The 20352-nt window shown below is 39.0% G+C and overlaps 1 protein-coding gene across 2 annotated transcripts in view; it reads left to right on the top strand.

Annotated features, from left to right (window-relative positions):
• rtn4rl1b (reticulon 4 receptor-like 1b) overlaps nt 1-18684 on the top strand; it is a 156847-nt gene extending 138163 nt beyond the window's left edge. For both annotated transcript variants that reach the window (XM_079610460.1, XM_079610461.1), the window contains exons 2-3: nt 13983-14434; nt 14556-18684. In XM_079610460.1, the coding sequence (XP_079466586.1) occupies nt 13983-14434; nt 14556-15521 (1418 nt within the window). In that variant the 3' untranslated portion in view covers nt 15522-18684. The remainder of the gene's footprint in view (nt 1-13982; nt 14435-14555) is intronic.
• The last annotated feature ends 1668 nt before the right edge of the window (nt 18685-20352 follow it).

The raw sequence follows: 20352 nt of genomic DNA, 5'->3' as shown, positions 1-20352 counted from the left end.
TTGCTATGTCACGCAATTCCCTTGCCTGTAGCATCTGGACCAATCAGACACACATTTTTTCATTATATTTAATGAATAGTCCAGCAAACCTCACTCAACCACAAAACAAGGTGCTTGTGACAACCCCAAAAGGATAGAATGGCCTGAATACCATGGTAGCAAAGACACACCAGAGAGATAAGACGTTAAAAGAAATGTGGAAGGCACAGGCCATATGAAAGACACATAAGTCCCATAAAATGGACCCATTAATTCATAGACAAACCTTCTATGAAGGAACATGCAAATCTCCAGGACATTGCGTGTATGATTATTACTGTCTAGTAGTGTATACTGTTTTTTGCATGCTTTATGATAGAACCTTTATGTTACCTCACCTATACCATGTTTGATATGTATGAATTTATTTTCATTTTCATTCTTTTCTTTTCAGATCATTTGTTGACACCCATGCAACATATTAATATTACAATAATATTTTAATAGTTTCAACATCAACACCCAATCCAGTTACATATGCAATGCAAATGCTCAAAGACAAAGGGTCGTAAACTTTCCCTTGCTGACCCCCTGAAGGTGTGACCTCCACAGAAGTTAAAGGGCGCCGTCGGAGTGACCTCCCCTGTTCCTTCTTCTCCTGGTTGCGGTTCGTGTGAAAAGACTGGAGCCATCCGCGACCTTTCCCCCGGTGCGCAGGGAAAAGGGGTTCTAAAAAGACTGAAAGACACTCACGTTGCTCCTCATGTTACCTATGGTCTTGTTCAAGAGAGCAACCCACAATGTTCTTTCATAATCCATAAAGCCCTTTTCACGGACAAAAAAAAAAGTTAGTTCTAAGTTTAAGTATTTAAGTAAATTAGCATGATGGAAGACTTTTTTTTGAAGCCTGATGAATAAACTTTGAAGTCGGTGTTCGGCATGATGTGGCTTCCGTATGACTCAGTGAATCCCGTAAGCTGCTGTACTATCTCTAACGTCCAGATTGGCTTTGCCGTAATCAGGGCCGTACACTGAATGTGTTTTTTCCAGCTGAGCCTCCCGTGTCGCTTCTCACGCTGAAACAACCAAACAAAAACAGAGCGGAAAGAGTAAACAACCCTGGGATAGTGACACTGGCCGAGTAGGAGGAATACAGAAGATAGGACACAAGGGGAAGAGTGTGAGAGAGACAGCGAGAGATGGAGAAAAAGGGTGGGTGTTGATTTGCTTTGCTAAAAGCAAGATTAGGAGCAAGTATGTTTTGTCTAATGTATGCTTGATGACTGATGTCATTAGCAAATAAGAGAAGGAATATATCGCCTATAACCAAAACCTATTTTCAGAGCTGGCGGTAAACAGGGAAGACAAGGGCTAGTTTTCACTTTTTGCTCATGGGAATATTTCCCAATTACATTTTTTTTAAAAGTCAAGGAAACAAGAATGTCCACCATTATTTATTGGAAAAATAAGATACAGTTTACTGAACATACATTGACCAATAGCGGGGAATTGTCACATTTTATCTACCCTTTATGAAGAGACTGACGTGGCAAAGGTATTGCCAGAGTTAAAGATAAAAAAAGAAAAGGGAGAAAGAGGGGGAGTAAAAGACAGCGGTAAAGGTGGTACATAATAATACAACAATGGCCATTCTTCTCTCCTGGCATCAGTGATGTGATGCACACAGAAGGCAAAAGAGTAGAAAGAAAGATAGAAAAAAAATGACTAGACACAATATTAAGTGCTCAAGTGTGGAACTGATGAGACTTTTTCTTTCTTTTTGCTTTCCAAGGTGGTAGCAAAAGAAGATGGTAGCAAAAATGTTCAACGGTGTTGTAAGCGCAAGTGTTTAAGTGAACAGGAAGCGTTTTAACAGCAGTCAGTGGGGAGGTCAGAGCAGCAGGTCTGGGGTCTCCTTGCTGTACGCCGGCTGTCAGGACTAATCTGTTGTGCTCCTGCAAGTGAGGGTCCCACAAGCTGCTATTACAGATATCTTTTTCACACTTGAGCTGATGAACTGATAGTGCATCTTGTTTTTATTAGCAATTTGCTGCTTGACTTCTCTTAAGAAGAGTTCCTTAACCCTCTGGGGTCTGAGGTGTTTTCTGGACTTTATTTTCCACAACCAAGACTTTTAAAGCATATGTAATACGCATAAATGTTTCAACTATGTAATGAGATAAACACCTTTCTGTAGCGTCTTCGTTTTCACACTAATATGATGTAATAAAATACGGTTACGCTTTATTTTAAGATGTCGGTGTTACAGTGTAATTATATGAGTAATATTAATTAACTACATGTTACTAAAGGATTAGGGTTTGATGGTTTAGGGTCAGTTGCATGTATGCATCATTTACTGTTTATTACTATGTACATGTAACACATGTAACAAAGGCAGTGCATAATAAATTGTTACCTAAAATACAATACTTCCTCACAAATACATAAGAAATAAATAGAAATAAAGACGATTAATTACCATGCTGTCGCAGACTGCAGGGTATCCTTGGTATTTGAGGTGTAGGTTCATTGTCTCCTGATTTTGCATCAGACTCTGGTTCAAACATCTATGGCTGAATTTGACCAGTTGCCATTTTTCAACATTGGAAGTTTTCAAAACAATAATGGTGGAATTTAAGTTTGTTTGAGAAGCCGTCTATCACTATGGACATTGAAAATTATTTTGATATGCAAAACTCTTCATAGATGTGCAAAACTCAATCATAGCAGTGGGTGTTTAGTTCCAAGTCTTGAATGCTATCAATGCTATCTCTATCAAAATGTAGTCTTTCAACGTGAGGGTCAAAAACAGTCTAAATTAGGATGTTTTTTGATGTAAAACTCTTGCTAACATTAAAAGTGGACCTCAACGATATTATAATATTTTTTTTAAAAAAAGCAGTGCATGACCCCTTTAAAATTATAGTTTTATTTATTTATTTGTTTATTCATTCATTCATTTTTCGAATAACATTATTTTATGTTCCACAGTAGAATGAATCTCATACAGGTTTGGAATGATGACAAAAAATATCCCTTTTATGTCGTTAGCGCTAATGTAATAAAAGTTCTGGAAATAATGGAAAATTATGATACATTTGAAAAAGAGGGACTGCGATTGCGAATGTCAATTCATGTTGACTTCTACACTTGTAAACCTGCCTGTATGACATGGATTAAACACCACAAACAAACGCACACACATATCCAGACAGAGAGAGGGAGGGGTAAGAAAAAGAAGGAAAGAGAAAAGCCGCTCTGGTGGTGACAGCAGCAGTTTTCAAGTTGAGGAGCTAAAAATAATTGGTCTAAACAAACAGCCACCATATGGGGCATGTAAATAATAAAGAGAGGGATTTGAGCGGCGCGTGCAGATGAATATACTCTGTTGTCAGACTAGGATTTAGGAGGTTACAGAAATGCAGAGGCGGACAGCTGAGGAATCCGCAGATGTTTAATACCTGGATTTTAATTATGGGAATTTAATAGATGTCATGGTGATGTTAATTCTATTTACTTATGTTGAAAGAAGAGGGAGGGTTATTGTTTTATGCTTTGTTTAGTATGCGGAACCTTCGAGTCATTAGAAAGAATTGACGGGGGCTTCAAAAACGTCCCGTTGGTCTTGCACAGCAATCAACCCCTGGATGGCACTCCTTTATCAGAGAGATACACTGTGAATGATGATTCTGCGGTTTGAGAAGCCGTCTATCACTGCATCCCCAGTTCGGCCATGTATAAATCAGACCGTCACACCCACCCAATTTTGTCTGCATGAGCTTGTGCCACTGTATAACATAATTAATAGAGCAGTCGTATAGAGACCTTTATGATCAGCTATAACTCATGGAGCTCAATGTATGGGATGCTGCGCAAAGGAGTCGTCTGAAGGCTAAAAGAGTTTTACATCCAACACTTGGCCTTGTTCAGAATGACAGGCTGTCTTGCACGGTCTTTTGTCCTTTAAGACACACTCGCAGTAAAACATCCTTAAAAAGGACATGTTTTGCAGGTTATGAGGCTTTGTTGGCTGCGTATAGTTTGTTAATGGCTCATATCAGGGCTAAATACGATTCACTTTGACATCAATTCATCTTACCTCCTTTAATGCTCAGCCTTATTCAATGGCTGGCTAATACAATGCCTAAGGACATGTATAGAGCAGTTTTCAAAGAGCTAATTTTCCAGTCTTCTCTAATTTAAATTTAAAGCTTGATGTTAGCCATTGATCAGCCAGACAGAATCGTCTGTTATTGGCCCGCTCAAGAGTGCCGTGTTTCCTCCACTCTATTCTTACTGGTTGAGCGCCGGCGGACACACGACGTGCTTACCGAATGAACTGTCGGTAAAAGGTTTTTGTGATGAATGATTTACAGCTTGAACACACCTTGCTCAAGGCAGGCCTGCACACCCCAGTCCTGCTGCAACCAAAGGGGCCAATTTTCCAGCTCACTTCGTTTTAGTATTGGCATCCTTTAACACATTTCTGAGACTGCCTTCAAAGAAAACAGCGCTCCTTCACATGTGCGTGCTCATGCTGCATGCCATGCAAGCTAACTAGTCGCATGGCCCAGATTTGGAGGCAATAAATTATGGAACAGTGGTGGATTTGTATTTTTTTTTTTTTTGGGCAACTCGTATCTTAAAAAGTAGTAAAGACACACGCACACAGACAGACACATGCACACACACACACACACACACACACACACACGCGCACACACACACACACACACGCGCACACACACACACACACACACGCGCACACACACACACACACACACACACACACACACACATGTTGGTGCAACATTATGAAGACTCTCCAGGCGTAATGGTTTTTATACTGTACAAACTGTATATTCTATCTTACACTGCCCCTATCCCTAAACCCATCACAGGAAACATTCTGCATTTTTATATTTTTAATAAAACATTGTTTTTTTATGTTTTTTAAGCTATTTGAATTAAAAGGACTCATGAAATGTCCTCATAAACCATGTTTAAGTTGTAATACCAGTGTAATACACATGTCATTATACAAATTTGTGTCTTCATAAATCACATAAACAAGCACACACACACACACACACACACACACACACACAGGGATAGTTCACGGAAAAATTAAAGTCCTGTTATTTATACAGTACAGTTCAACAGTTTGGGGAAGGCAATGCAAAGGCTGTGTTTTTCCACAACTTGGCACTGCAAATTGTCTTGTAATCCTTAGAGGCATCTCTATGGTTTTGTTGCTGGAGTAATCCTGTTTGTGTCTCTCGTGTATTTGACATGTGTGAATCGGTGGGCGGGGCTAAAGAGGCAATGATGTAGGAGTAGGTGTTAATCTTCTGCACAGGTGGTCTTTCATCGCACTATGACGTCACACAAAATCTGAAATCGTTTTGGGAGCTTGGTTTTTAATAAAAGCTGGTTTTGGCCTCACTAGGAAGTTTTGAGTTCTGAAACTTACAGGATATTTTTATAGTAGGCCTACAACATCTTGTTGTATGTCAAAAGACAAAGTTTTGACTGCTGTAAGCTCATGAAAATGTATTCATTTGGCTCATGAAAATTTTGTACAATGGTTTTCCAGTCTTGGCGGTTAAGAGCTTTACTGTATATTTGGCATCAGGGAGGCTAAGTCGTTTGTTTTTAAGGCCAGCCTCGAACGGTTTTGCCCAGGTTGAACTTTCCAGTTTGCAGGCTGCTCCCGCCAAAGTAGTCGATATGGTAGACGTCGTTCTTTCATTCGGCATCCGTGACCGAACCACTGCAGCCTGCACTTTTAGATTTTGTCTTTGACTGTTGGCTGATTCCCACATCTGAATCTGATGGTGTCATTTCGAAGCCGGTCACCTAGGAGACACCTGATTCGTCACAGACAACGCTTTTGGATCACTTCTTGTTTATTTAAATATGCTTTTAGCAGTGCAACTATTGCAAGGTTTAAGAAAGTCTGCATTTATATCTGGATTACTTATAGCCTAAAACAATGGCTAGATTTAGCAATATATTCAATAGCCAGCATGATAGGACACATCAGTCAAAAAGTCATTTCAGAGGTGAAGCAACGTGCTCTGATGATTTGTGCACAATATGAGCAGGAATGTATACAGGGCCAATTTAACATTTCAAGTTTAACTATATGAATTTTTCCTAAGTCATTCTTTCACTAGATATTTATTCAGTTGGCTATCTCTAATCTCAGACAGATCTACTGGCATCACAAACCAATTAACTTGTTAAATGCACTTACTCTCAGCAACAACACAACAGAAGCGTAAAAAGCAAGCACTGCAAAAAAAGAAAGAAAAAAGAATCAATATCGAAACTGTCTACTTAGCTCAGACACTTAGCTCAGACAGGAGTTGGCAAAGCACATGGTTTCCATCATGGGTGATCGGTGCCAGCACAACCTCTGCCGTATTAGTCAACCTGGTGGAGAATGGTTGATATGGCAACTGGGACTTACCAATTTAGCAATCTCTGTCTGGCTAGAAATTAAGGATTGACACCAAAAATCAGCCTATGCTGGTCCATCCTAACATTGTGTAGAAATCACCCGTTATATGTATCACATATGAATATAACAAGGATTTTTTTTTTATTTTTTTTTTATCAATAATAGTATGAAGAGCTATTTTCTATTCTGTCCTGCTGCTTCGAGTTTAAGAATCTGGAAGGAAACGCTCTCAAGGCTGAAGTTCTCCAAATGGCCACTTTGTAATCACTCTGCAAATTATAAGACAATCACAGAAAATAAGTGCTGTTTTTACTGAAGAGAGGGCCAAGACAGTATAATTGCTGTTTTATTTTCCTAAGAGGAAAAGTGTGGAGTGATTGATTGAGGAAAAATATTAGGAGAGTGAACCTTAACACGATATTGTCAGAACAACACTTGCACTGCAACAGCCTGCTAACAGTGAATGAAACAAACAGAACATACACACCTAACCTAGCTCTATTCTAAATATTTAAAAGGGTTTAGGTAAATATTTAGCTAAAGGTAGGCTTACTGAAGTAACTAAGATTTTCATTTAAATATTATTTAGTGCATTAGTTTAGCCATTTTTGTTGTATATGCAGGTGTGCATATACATGTAAATCACTCAATTTATTGTAAATAAATGAATGACCTTTATACCTTTTAATGTTGTTTATTTTAAAACTTGATGTCTGTTTAATCATTATAGGCAATATTAAATTACCACTGTGTATTTTTTACAAACAAACCTTCCTTGTCAGTTTTTTTCTTGGGGACAATCGTGTGACAATTTCAATAAATTCAATTTTAAAATAGAAAACAGTTATTTAGATAATAATATGCACAATATATATATTTTTTTGGATCAAATAATTGCAGCCTTGGCGGGCAATAGAGCAACTTAAACCTTTAAAAAACTAAAAATATAACCAAAAACGTGTGTGTGTGTGTGTGTGTGTGTGTGTGTGTGTGTGTGTGTGTGTGTGTGTGTGTGTGTGTGTGTGTGTGTGTGTGAGAGAGAGAGAGAGAGAGAGAGAGAGAGAGAGAGAGAGAGAGAGAGAGAGAGAGAGAGAGAGAGAGAGAGAGAGAGAGAGAGAGAGAGAGAGAGATATTTTCCCATATATTGCATCATTCCTGCATGGTTAGGACACGCATAAGCTGGTTTTGAGGGGTTTACTCTATTTATAAAGAAATACAGCCATGTGTTAATGTATTAATAAAACATTTTGGAACTGACACACATAGCAAAGCACACACACAGTGAAACACATAGTCATTAATTATGAGACATCTCAGCCTTTCATTATTGTTGTAATTAATTAAGCACATCATAATTTTGCCACTGCAATATCTTATTTAATAAATAATAACCATATCTCTCTCTCTCTCTCTCTCTCTCTCTCTCTCTCTCTCTCTCTCTAATGAAGGAGTTTAGCTTAGGCTAGCATGCTGCTGTGATGAAAAGCAAATAAACAGCTTGTCGTTTCATATTAAGATAGATAGTTGTTACATTAGCTAGCATAAGCTCGTCGCTAACTAGCAAGCTCAGGGCAGGCTGTTTTGGGGAAACAAAACCACCATGTCATATTAAGGCAGTGGATCACACAAATATAATAAAGTCAAATTGCTGCCATTAATCATTGCACTAAACTAATAGCCACTTCAAACAAATGTCACGTAAATTAATGTAGATCATAATGAAACCTGATTATTCAATGTACAGTTAGTTGTTCACAGACTAAAGCCTCAATCACTTCTTCGATAAAGGTCTGCCGTGCTGTAGAGATCAGCCTCGCTTTCCAGGTAATTGGTTTTCACACCACCAAAGCGACCTTGCGACATGATGACATTGTGGTACTTTCTTTCCCTAAAACAGCTCATCCCGACCTTTATATCTTTAACAAATTACCTGACACATAAAGACCAGCGGCCTTCAACCTTTTCCAGGCCAAGAACCTCTCTGTGTATTTTGCATTTTAAGCTTGGCCTATAAAAACACGCATTTAGTACAATATTAATGTATTTACACACTGTACTTTGTGCATACATTTTTTTTGCTTTGCAATAGACATCATAACTGAGTTATACTTGTACATTACAAATTAATTTTCAAATCTGAACTTTAGCTTCCAAATTTTAGCTTTGGTTGAGGTGTTTTTATTTGTTATATTTTCACAAGCATAATTGACGGACCTCCTGTGGTATCGTCATGGACCCCCTGTTAAAGACCCCTGGTTAGGTCAAAACGTGTCAGGAGGACACAGATGAAGTTGCCTATTATGTCAGCAGTACATTAATCTTGCTTTTGTGTGTGACACACAGCGAATACTACACTTTTGTTCATGAACAGCATGGGATCATGTTTTTAACCTCTCAGTCTATGATTAATTCATCTAATGTCTGTCTACCTATAACCACAGTTTAACTTCGAAAATAATGTCTGCAATGACTAAAAACTCACTTGATTTCCCTTTGGCTATGCAAACAAGGCTCAAACCAATCAATGCAGAGCTTTATTGCTTTGCCATTAGCTTGATTGTCAAACACTGTGTGTATGTGCGAACATCAGCATGAACACCTATTATGTGAAAGCATGTCATTTGCGGACTTGTGCGAGCAAGGCAACAAACAGCCAAGTGCTTATCAGGGTCCTTAGAGAGAAACAGGAAATTGAGTTTATCCAGTGTAATGGTGGGCAGAGTCACGGAGGGAAACAGACGGACCATTTCTCTCCTATTAGCAACCATGTGTTATTCATGAGGGCGAATTTAGTGTGAACTATGTTTCATTGATATTCCGTGCACTTACTTTGCGCTGACTGTCTGGGGACGAAAGCCATTCTGTTTTATGGCTTTATTTATTTATTTATTTATTTCCACGCTTAAAATCTGCATGGCTTGAAAAGGCATGGTGACCATGGGGTCACGGGGTCAAACATTGAGCCCAGTTGCAGGCTGCTTAATCAACCTCAGCTTAACAAGCCTTCAAAAGTGATAGAAAGGTTGAGAAAAGAAAGGCAGACAATGAAAGGGGAAATAAAAGAATGAACTGAGGAAGTGTTCTGGGTGAGATTGGTGGCTTACAATAGCATGAGACCATGGAAAATGCCACACACAACAACATGACTTCCATTGTTCCACAACCATAATCCCTCTCCGAGCTTTGGGAGCTGGGATTGGTGTTACTGACCGAAGCGCTGTGGAGAGTGGTCAAAACAATCGTATTCATTTGATTTGGTGATGTCACCATTATGTTTAGTTTATTATGTTTGTCGTTTGGTTCATCAGCACTGTGTATTGAAGTTCCTCACTGGTTCTCAGTCTTTGTCCGGTATTGTTGTGTTTTACATGCAGACCATTCTCTTCTGTGGATTACTTGTTTCTGTTTTATTTAATAAATACTTTGTTATTGAACTTATTTGGATCGGTCTTCCTCATCATTGGACCAGATTGTGACAGGTATTCATCATTATGCAATATATTCAGTAAATGACAAACCCTTAGCCCCTGTGCCATCAATCCTTCTTATTATTACTTCTCATCTCGCTATTGCCCTTTGTCATTCTTCACAGCACTAAAAATATCCAGCCTCCCCTGTTCTTGCTCTCAACTTGTCTCTGGATGAGGAGGGTGTAAATTGCTGTGTGTAAGAGATCCAAGAGGGCTGAAAGAGGACCAGGATCAGGGAGGTGACAGGTGTGAGGCAGCAGATCTCTCTGGACTTAGTTTAGTACTGCAAGGTGGAAAAAAGAGAAGAAAAAATCCTCACCAAAATAACATTGAGCTAATGCATGCCTGGCAACTCAGGGATGGTGTGATATGGAGGCAGATATACTTGAATATATAGTGAGCAGGCAACTACCATGAAACCAAAACACTATAGTTAACTGCATGCTAAAAAACACACAGAACATCCGAGTTTAACCACAGTTGCATAGTAGACATTCAGAAAACCTAGCAACTGCATAGTTTCATGCTAGGTTGTTTTAAGTGCTTTTTAGCAACTGCATAGCAACACAAGACCCTTGCTACTGCATGGCAACATGGTAAAAACAAACAAGAACACACTAACCAACCACACAGCCGCACAGTAAAGATCTTCAGGAAAAAATAGCAACTGTATAGTAACATGCTAAAAAACACTGAGATCAACCTAGCAACTGCATAGTAACACGATAAAACACCCAGAACACCCTAGTAACCACATTAAGAACACAAAAGACACTCAGAAAACCTAGCAAATGCATTGAAATGTCAAATATACTTGTATGGGTTTCATTGAGATGAGGGAGATGGTCATGATTAGCTTGTGGGCCACAGATAACTAGTCTCTTTATCTAAGGATAAAGCTGTTATCTACAAGGTGATGCCCAGTTCTGTTGAAGTTTTATATAAAAATGGAAGGAAAAGCAGGAGTTTGAGGAAAATAATTACACCTGCAGTGTGACAAAGCTGAGACAAACAGAGGGAAGCACAGTATGTGCGATTAGGTGATACGCCTCCACAAAAGCCAGTGCTACACCAAAGGAATAAGTCTATTATGTAAAGTGCTGAGGAAGAATTTCATTATATGTGATATGCAAAGTTTAATGCGAAGCGGTTTGAAAACAGACGTAAACAGCCAGCGAGTAAGAAAAATAAGGGGAAGAGGCTCAGCAGCTCCGCCAGACAAAGCTGAGTTGTTTGCCTTGTCTTTTCCGATTTATTTGGCTGAAATCCCCAGAAGCTTAACTGTCCGTAAGCAACACAGCACACACACCTTCGCTCATTCACTCAAAGGACAGGTGTCACACTAACAAAACACATGGGGAAAGAATGAAAAAATAAATCCAGTAGCCTACCGAATGGATAACAGCTAAAGTAATATTAGATTACTACAGATCTCATTATTTTAGATCTTTTAAACATTGAGGAGTTTATTATGATCTATCCTTTGAGCTGTTCCTCTCAGCAAGGTAATTCTCAAACCCACAGCTGTACATGCAGTCTATCTGAACACACAGCACTGAGGTTGTTTGAGGCTTGTGAACCAGACATCATCAGATTGTTGTCCGATTTAAAGTGTAGATAGTGTATGGAAAGATAGGCGTCTATAATCCCTCATGCTCAATACCCTGAAAAAAAAAAACCCCAGACCTATCCCATCCTCACGGGGCGGTTTGAGTAAAGCATCTCATATTCTGAAATGTTTGCTATCAGTGCTAAAATCCAGTTTTGTATCATGTCCAGGCTTATATCCTTCAATTTTTTTTTAAGAAACAGATAAGAACATGTGCAATGATAGAATAATATCTAATTCTTCTCCAGGTCACTGTTTAGCATAGATGACCGATATTACAAGAACAACAACAACAACCATTTTTCTGCTAATCCCACACGTATGCACAAGGCCCAAGGGGGGTGCTTGTGAGGGGTTCCGGTTGCTTATTTAGTCGGTTGGTGAGGACATATTTCATTTTGGCATGCTGTTAGGACAAATGGGATTACACGGCCACTCTGGGAGTGAGACTCACTCGCAGGTGAGGCAAGCTGCTCTGGCGCTGTCATCAGACGCCCAGGGAATCATTGGTAAAGGTCAGCAGAGTCTGCATCTGAATGCCATAGCTTAGACACATTTGGAGTCGAAAGCTATTCCAATAAATATCCGCTCATCTCCTGTAAAAGCGTAATTCCTGCCTCTGTATTTTGAAGGCAGAAACCTGGAGGATTATGGTGATGTTAAGAGGCAGCGGGAGCGAATCAATTTTGAGTGAATGACAGGAATGATGCTTTGAATAATGCATCTTTTGAAAGAAGGGCGGGGGGAAAGCCGGTGCTCATGAGCAAATGGGACTCTCATAATAGTGGAAAATTTTCTCCTTTTCTGCCATTCTGTGTGTAGATGAATTGGTGGATAAGTTACACAAAATGGCTCCAAGGAAGCATGTCAGAAAGCAGAAGGGGTATTGTATGCCTCTCAGAGGCTTAACACAGGTTTAACTAAGCACTCGAGAGGTTGTTGGTAGGCTCTGGGATCAGTCTCAGCTGAAGCAGGGTGAGCCAGATTTATACACACATTGACAGAATAAATACTTGTAAAATACCAGAATTTGCAGCTTCCCCGAAGGGCTCAGAATCTCAAAAGCGATTCTATTTTCTTGTCATTGTTTATTTCCTTTTCAAAATGGGCTTAGTTTGGGGCAGACCTTATTTCATTGAGTTGAAAAGACCATCTTAGACCAAACCAACCTCAACAAACCTTGGAATAGTCTTTCTAAAGAAGCTGGATGACCAAGGTTGACCAAGTTTGTTAAAGGGAAAGTTCATCCAAAAAACAAAAATTCAACCATTTACTCTTACTTTATTCTGTTGAAAACAAAAGAAGTAATTTTGAAGTATGTTTCAGTGTACATTTTTCCGGTAAATTTAAGCATGTTTACCTCAATAACCGTAAAGAAACTAAGTCATTTGTAGAAGTGTAATTGATGCCAGAGCTGCATTGGTTGCTGTCTGCCATTGTCTGTGATGCTGATGCTTGAATATTAATAAAAACAACCATTTTAGTAATAATAAAAGAAAAAAGTTCCAATGAAATGTATTGGTTTCCACAAAATCTGTGTTGTGAATTTTCTAGTAATCAAATGAAGACATAAAACATTAATTTAATTGTATTTATTTTATTTTATATTATATTATATATTATACTTTATATTAAATTAAACTTTTTGTCAAACAACATGCGGCACAACTGAGCTTTATACTGTTAAAATTACAACATAGAAGAAAAAGTGTGATTATTCCTGTAAAAAACAATTCTAAAAAAAATATTATTATGAGTGTTAGTAGTATTATTAAATTTAGATATCTAAATTCTACAGTACAACAGTAATATATTATCAAGTTTAACCGAACTTTTATTTTGACGGGTTGTGGTGAAGACCTTTAAGTTTCCGTGTGTTAATGATATGACGATAGTTTTTCATCATTAAAGGGGTGGTTGAGTATGATTTCACTTTTCTAACTTTAGTTAGTGTGTAATGTTGCTGTTTGAACATAAAAAACGATGTCTTTAAAAGCAAATATCTCCCTTTGCTTTGAACTTTGAGCATTGTAACTTTGCAGATGTTGTTTAAGGACTACAACAAACGGCTGGTAGGAACTACACGACATTCCTCACGGGTTAGTGACATCACCAACCCTAAAATTTACATAAACCCTGCCCCGGGAACACACAGTCTATGTTGAGAAGAGGGAGAGTTGTTGTAGTCCAGCACATTTGTGAATCAGTTCATTTTACATCTTGTGAAAAGGGCATTTTACCACCCCTTTAAGTCTCAAATACCCCTTTGTCAACAACAAACCAGGAATTATGCTGCTCTTAACTTACTCATACTTGATATCATTCAACATTATAAATCATTTTAAGCGAATTCAAACAGCGAATTTATTCATAAACTAATTTAAATTTGTATCATTAATTCTGCTTAACATAGCAAACACTAAGTCTCTCTGTTTTTCTCTCCATTTCTTTTTAGGCTGTGGGCTGGAGTTCCTGCTGGTACTCTGCGGGCTGGAGCTCTCCTGGTCTTGCCCACGTCACTGCATTTGCTATATGGCCCCCAGCACTGTCAGCTGCCAAGCCCACAACTTCCTGTCCGTCCCGGAAGGAATTCCTCCACACAGTGAGCGCATCTTTCTCCAAAACAACAAGATCCATCGACTACTGCGGGGCCACTTTAGCCCTACCACGGTCACTCTGTGGATTTACTCCAACAACATCACATATATCGAGCCATCAACTTTCCAAGGATTCACTTTGCTGGAGGAATTGGACCTGGGAGACAATCGCCACCTACGTTCACTGTCTGCAGAAACCTTTCATGGGCTGGGCCGGCTCCATGCCCTCCATCTATACCGCTGTGGCCTCAGTGCACTCCCGAATAACATCTTCCAGGGTCTCCGCAACCTCCAGTATCTGTACCTGCAGGTGAGACAAACACATAGCTGCTTATGTAAAAAAAAGATATATATATAATTAAATAGCACTGAAGGTTATCTTGTATTATTGCAGTAAAAATATAACCACTGTTTTGTGTCTGTGTCTGAAGGACAACCATTTGGAGTATCTGCAGGATGATCTTTTCGTGGACTTACACAACCTGAGCCACCTGTTTCTTCATGGGAACCGTCTGTGGAGCCTGCACCAAAACACATTTAGAGGACTGGGGGCTTTGGACAGGCTGCTACTGCACCACAACCAACTGCAGTGGGTGGATCGCCTGGCATTCCACGACCTACGGCGACTTACTACTCTCTATTTGTTCAACAACTCCTTGACAGAGTTAGCTGGAGAGTGTCTGACCCAGCTGCCTGCCCTGGAGTACCTTCGCCTCAACGACAACCCTTGGGAGTGTGACTGTAAGGCTTTATCACTGTGGGACTGGCTCAAAAAGTTCCGGGGGTCCACGTCATCAGTGGGTTGCTTGGCACCAGCAGACCTGGCAGGCAAAGATTTGAAACAACTGAGGAAAGAGGACTTCCCGAACTGTTCCGGATCTGAGTCTCTGCACCAGAGTAAGACCAAGACTTGGGCAGGAACAGATAAGGTCTCACTGAAGCAGGAGCCCCATCCTGCCCAGCCTCCACAAACACACCCACACCACCCCCAACCTAATGAACAATACCCTTCTCCTCCCTCTCCCCTGCCCCAGCCACCCCCTGCCATAAATGGTGCAGGATCAGGAGGGTCTCCAGGCGCAGACTCTGCTCAAAGGCCCGGCCGCTCTCGGAACTGCACACGCCAACGTGTCCGGGGCAGCAAGGGAAAAGGACCCAACGAGGTCCACATCTTAAAAGAGATGGCGGATAAGGAGTATTCCTCTCCCGATTTCACAGGGAAATATGATGAAACATCTTCCGATGGTTTAAACACCCGCAGAAAGCACAAATGTACCCCCCGGACCTCTGTGCGTCCCCCTAGTGGGGTCAAGCAAGCCAACAACTGTGGACACTCTCATCATACACATCTCTTTCTCTCTAGTATTCTGGGACTGCTTGTGCTCATTCTGCGCTGAACTCAATTCTGGACTATCATGGATACGCCGCAGTCATCAGATCAGTTCTAGCTCCAGCATTACCAGGCCTACTAATGTGTGTATGTTTGTGTGTGTATGTGTGAGTGATTAAGTGTAATACATTGTATAAGGAGCTTTGCCATTTAGACTGAAATAGATGAAAACTGAACACTGGATGTTATACAAGTAAACTCGAATTTGGGTTGGGGAACAGAAGAATAGTAAAGCAAACCGAACATGCTTGCACTGCCACCATTGTTTTCCCCCCCATTTCCTATTGGTCTGGTCTTTCCTTCTAAATGGAAGACAATTAAAATGAAAAGGCACAGATAACCAAATAAATAGGGCTTTTCACACTTTAAATAGTTAACCCTGGGTCATTCTAAACTCCGGGTAAACGGAATCCTCGGTTATCTTGCTTCACGTTTCACACTGCTCATAATTTACCATGGGTTCAAAATTAATCCTGGGTATTCATAAACTGACGTTTCATATTGTACATTTCTAAACCCTGAGTTAACGTTCTTATTTTCATATTTGCTGGGTCAGTATTATTAGCCCCTTTCACACAACAATCCCGGTAAATTACGGTAAAATGACCAGAATGACTTTACCGGTAAATACACAAATATGCTGTTCACAGAAGTAACAACATTGTGGATTTTTACTGGTAAGAGACCATTCACACATCAGCACCAAAATACCAGTAAATTCTGTGATGTCAGTCATCGGAAATTATCTTTAAATGCTGCACCGTTGTCTTCATTCGACCGCATGAGGAGAAGCACTTTCATTATCTGCTCAATTTCACAACATATTTTGACGTCTGAGTGACAGGCATAAGGGATGATCAAATAGAAAGCGTTTTTGCTCTTAAAAACATGAGACTTGCGTAATAGTATCCAACTGCAGAGCTGCAACGCTGATGAACGGAAAAGAAGGCTGGGTCTTGAGAGCAACGCGTTGAAAAAGCTGCGAGACTAGACATAACAGTCAAAGATGATCATCTAGCGTATAACGATTAAAATTTTTGCTGTAAACAGTGTGGATCATCTCCCTAAGAACTTTGATTGGCCCGAAGCAGACTCCTTACATCAGCCAGTTCTGACTATGTGCTTCATACCGTTAATCTTCATTCTGCGTTCACACAGAGCACATTACCGATAATTTACTGCAAATGTTACAACTACCCTCACTTGTAAATTGCCAGAACTGATTTACCGGTATTTTTGAAAAGATCCTGGTCACACATGATTTCTTACTGGTAATTTACCAGTAATTTACCTGTAATTTACCAGTAAAGACTGTATGTGTGAAAGAGGTGTGAAAGATTGGATGAACCCAACACACGACCTGTTTACATAAAAGCTCAAGCATTGCGCATCCTTGTATTGCCGACTATAATATCGAGTGTATACTCAATGGATACTTTGGACTATGAAGGTAAGATTGAAACGGTCTCTTCAGTGTGCTGGGTTTCCGTGACTGTACAAAGCGTGCAAATATGTACATATGTTGGTTGTGTGTTGCATCCAGCTTTAATATTCTAACACGGCATCGTTTCACACTGTACAAGTTTGGCACTGCAATGTGGGATTAACACTTCTCCAGAGCAGGGTTTCATAACCTTGGGTAAAAAGCGGTGCTAACCCCACGTCTAAATTACAAGTGTGAAACGTTTCTTTACTTGGGGTTAAAAGCAGTGTTTAGAACGATGATAACCCAGGGTTAAGCGCAGTGTGAAAAGTCCTAATGTGATATGAGACACAAGCAAGCAATATGTGAAGACGGTGATTGTGTTTAGAAAATATTGCCTACTTCTTTTCTTTAACATAACTGACACCAAACAAACATATAGGATACCATCAAATGAAAAGTATGTAGTAAACATAGTAAAAGTGCATTGCCCTTTGTTTAATTTATCACATTATTGCCTGATGTGAAACAAAAGGTGTTGTATGAAATGAAACACAGTGTTATAAACGGAATAGCCAGTAAAAGCACATACATTATATTTACCTCAGAAAAGGTAAGGCCCAAAAACAACATATTTTCACTTTAGATGGCTTTTTGTTTCCTTTCAATACCTTCCTGCATTAATTTTTCATATTTTCTTTACTTTTGCTCTAAAAAGTGACTTCAGGTGAATCATTCTTGTTTTGGATTGTATTGTTTTATAACAGCACATAAAAGCCAATGGTTATACTAGCTGCTATATTGTTTATAGAAGCAAATGAGACCCATTTTACCTCATCTGCTTCCAAAAAAACTCAGTACGTGTGTGTGTGCGTGTCCAGTATAAAAAGCTATGAAAAAATTAGAGTTGTGTTTGTTTCTTGTCCTCTGTGTTGTTTGTTTTGTTTGGCTGTGACTCAGAGGACTTAGAAATGGACTGCTGATGGGGGTGTGGACTCTGGAGGGGACACAGGTCTAATTGAAGTGAACTCTATTTTGAAAAGCGCCTTCAGCCTAAGCCCGCCATCGAAAACATAGACACCTCTCTTTCTTAAAGCGGTGTGAAATCATCTGTTTTAACAAGACAGAGAAGAAAAAAGAAAACAACAAATAAAAACACATACACGAAAACTAAATGTATCTTTAAGAGACTTGATGACAAAAACACATTTCAAATTTAGCATGGCCACAAAAGAAGACCTTTTGGAGCCATAGGCCTGCTTGATTGCCTCTACAGTGTCTGCTGTGAATGCAAATACGAGTCCAGGAGAGGGACAATCGCGTGAACACTCGGGACATTATGGACGACAGACCGCCAGGTTGCCCGTCACAGATGCTGTGGAATACAGGAGAACTGCGACTCCTCTTCTAAGACACACTTTGTAAAAATAAGGAGAACTGTATCATCACAATCTGCAATGGAAATACTGTATTAATCAGTACTATGACACTGACATCATTAATGATATTTTTTATTACAACAGGGTTCCTGAATCTCTGAAGAACTTCTCTTCAGAATGCAATTATTATTTGTAATATTACTTTCATTTGATTTTTCTGTTTTTGTTTAAACATTTCTTTGGTCAGTCCGTAGGGCACCATTTTCTGACTAAACTGCACAATCCAGTCTCCTCTCGTCCTTCCCTTTCTCTCTCTTCTGTGTCTCTCCATCCTAGTGATTTGATGGTTTAACGAGTCGTTCTCAAAAAAACAGGAAAAAAACTTTATAAAGATATTAAAATCTATATCTTCTTATGTTAAATGTGTTTGTTTGCATTTACTCTGTGTGTGTGTTTACAGATGTTGATGTGCCCTGACATAAGAAACATTTTTACATATTATCGCCTCTCCTTGCCTTAATTATTTATCGAAAGCCAGTGTGTGCAGAGTGGCGGATTAAGACTCTTTGGTGCCCTGAGCAGAGTGCTGCATGGATAATGCATTTTTGTAGGCCGAAACCCAGAAACAAGTTAGCATTTTAGCACTTCCGGTTCCATGTGCCAAAGTCAATGTTTTTTTTTTTTTTTATAAGGTCTGGGGTTAAGACAATGTTTTTTTTTAGATAAAAACTGGAAGAGTTGACGGAAGCTTAGTGGTGGTGATGCCTATATACCTTTAGCTTTTTACTTCTGGCAATTAATAAAAGCTGTGTTCATTTGTGAAAATTATCTTGATAGACAAAACAAGCTAGTATCATAAACTTTTGTTGATCACAGAGCTTTTTTTTTTCTTTTTCTTTTTTTGCAATAATTCAAAAGGAAAAAAAAGCTTTAAAAAAAGTTTTTTTATGGAAAAAAAAGCTTTAAAAAAAGGTTTTGTGGGGGCTAATTGAGAATGAATAGGGGAAAGTCACATGATTAATTGCATTAAGATTGGATATGACTGGTTTGTGCGATAAATTTTGCGATAAAAAGTTGTGAATCAGTCTAAATGAACAAAATAATGGCTTTAATAGGAAGACTAATTAAAAAGTAAGTAAAACAACTTATATGTTTTATCATTGCTTTGTGTCATGTAAAAAAAAAAATGTGAATAATTTCTTCAAAAACTTGATGGGATTTATACTTTGTTTTAACAAATAGAACATGATTTAATTCAATTCACATTGATTTGTATAGTGCTTTTCACAATACAAATCGTTTCAATGCAGCTTTCCAGGAAAAAAAGGCATGTTACAATTTAGCGTGATCTGTTGTCAGAGGTGACTGTGTCAAAGTAATGTCCACACCACTGTATATACAACATTTATAGTTCTAACAAAAACCCTATCCCTCCTTTAGTGGATTTTGATATCCTAGGTACTATTAAAAGTCCAGAGTTTTGTGACCTTAAAGAGTGTGATGGATTGTGAGGCGATAGAAGATCAGTTAAATACACAGGAGCCATTTAGGGCCTTATAGGCCAGTAGCAAGACTTTGTAATCGATACGGAACTTAATAGGAAACTATAGTAGAGATGATACAATTGGGATTATATGATCATATTTTCTCGACCTGGAAAGAACTCTATCAGCTGCATTTTGGACTAACTGTAGTTTGTTTATTGAGGATGCAGGACAACCAGCTAATAATGCATTACAGTAATCCAGTCTAGAGATCATGAATGCATGAACTAACTTTTCTGCATCAGAAACAGATAACATGTTCCAAAACTTAGCTGTGTTTTTAAGGTGGAAGAAGGCTGTTTTTGTAACATAAAAAATGACTTTCAAAAAGACAAGTTGATGTCAAATATAACACCAAGTTCTTTAACTGTAGAGGATGAAGTCACTTGCAATCTAAGATTCTGTGTACAGGTTTTTGGTCCAAAAAGTACCTGTCTTATCCAAATTTATTAGAAGATAATTACTGGTCTTCCAATAATTTATATCTTTAAA

Source organism: Phoxinus phoxinus (genome assembly GCF_949152265.1).
Source record: "Phoxinus phoxinus genome assembly, chromosome: 4".
In the NCBI taxonomy this organism is placed as follows: domain Eukaryota; kingdom Metazoa; phylum Chordata; class Actinopteri; order Cypriniformes; family Leuciscidae; genus Phoxinus; species Phoxinus phoxinus.
The sequence above is the reverse complement of the archived record's forward strand: the minus strand, read 5'-3'. Positions and strand labels throughout refer to the sequence as shown.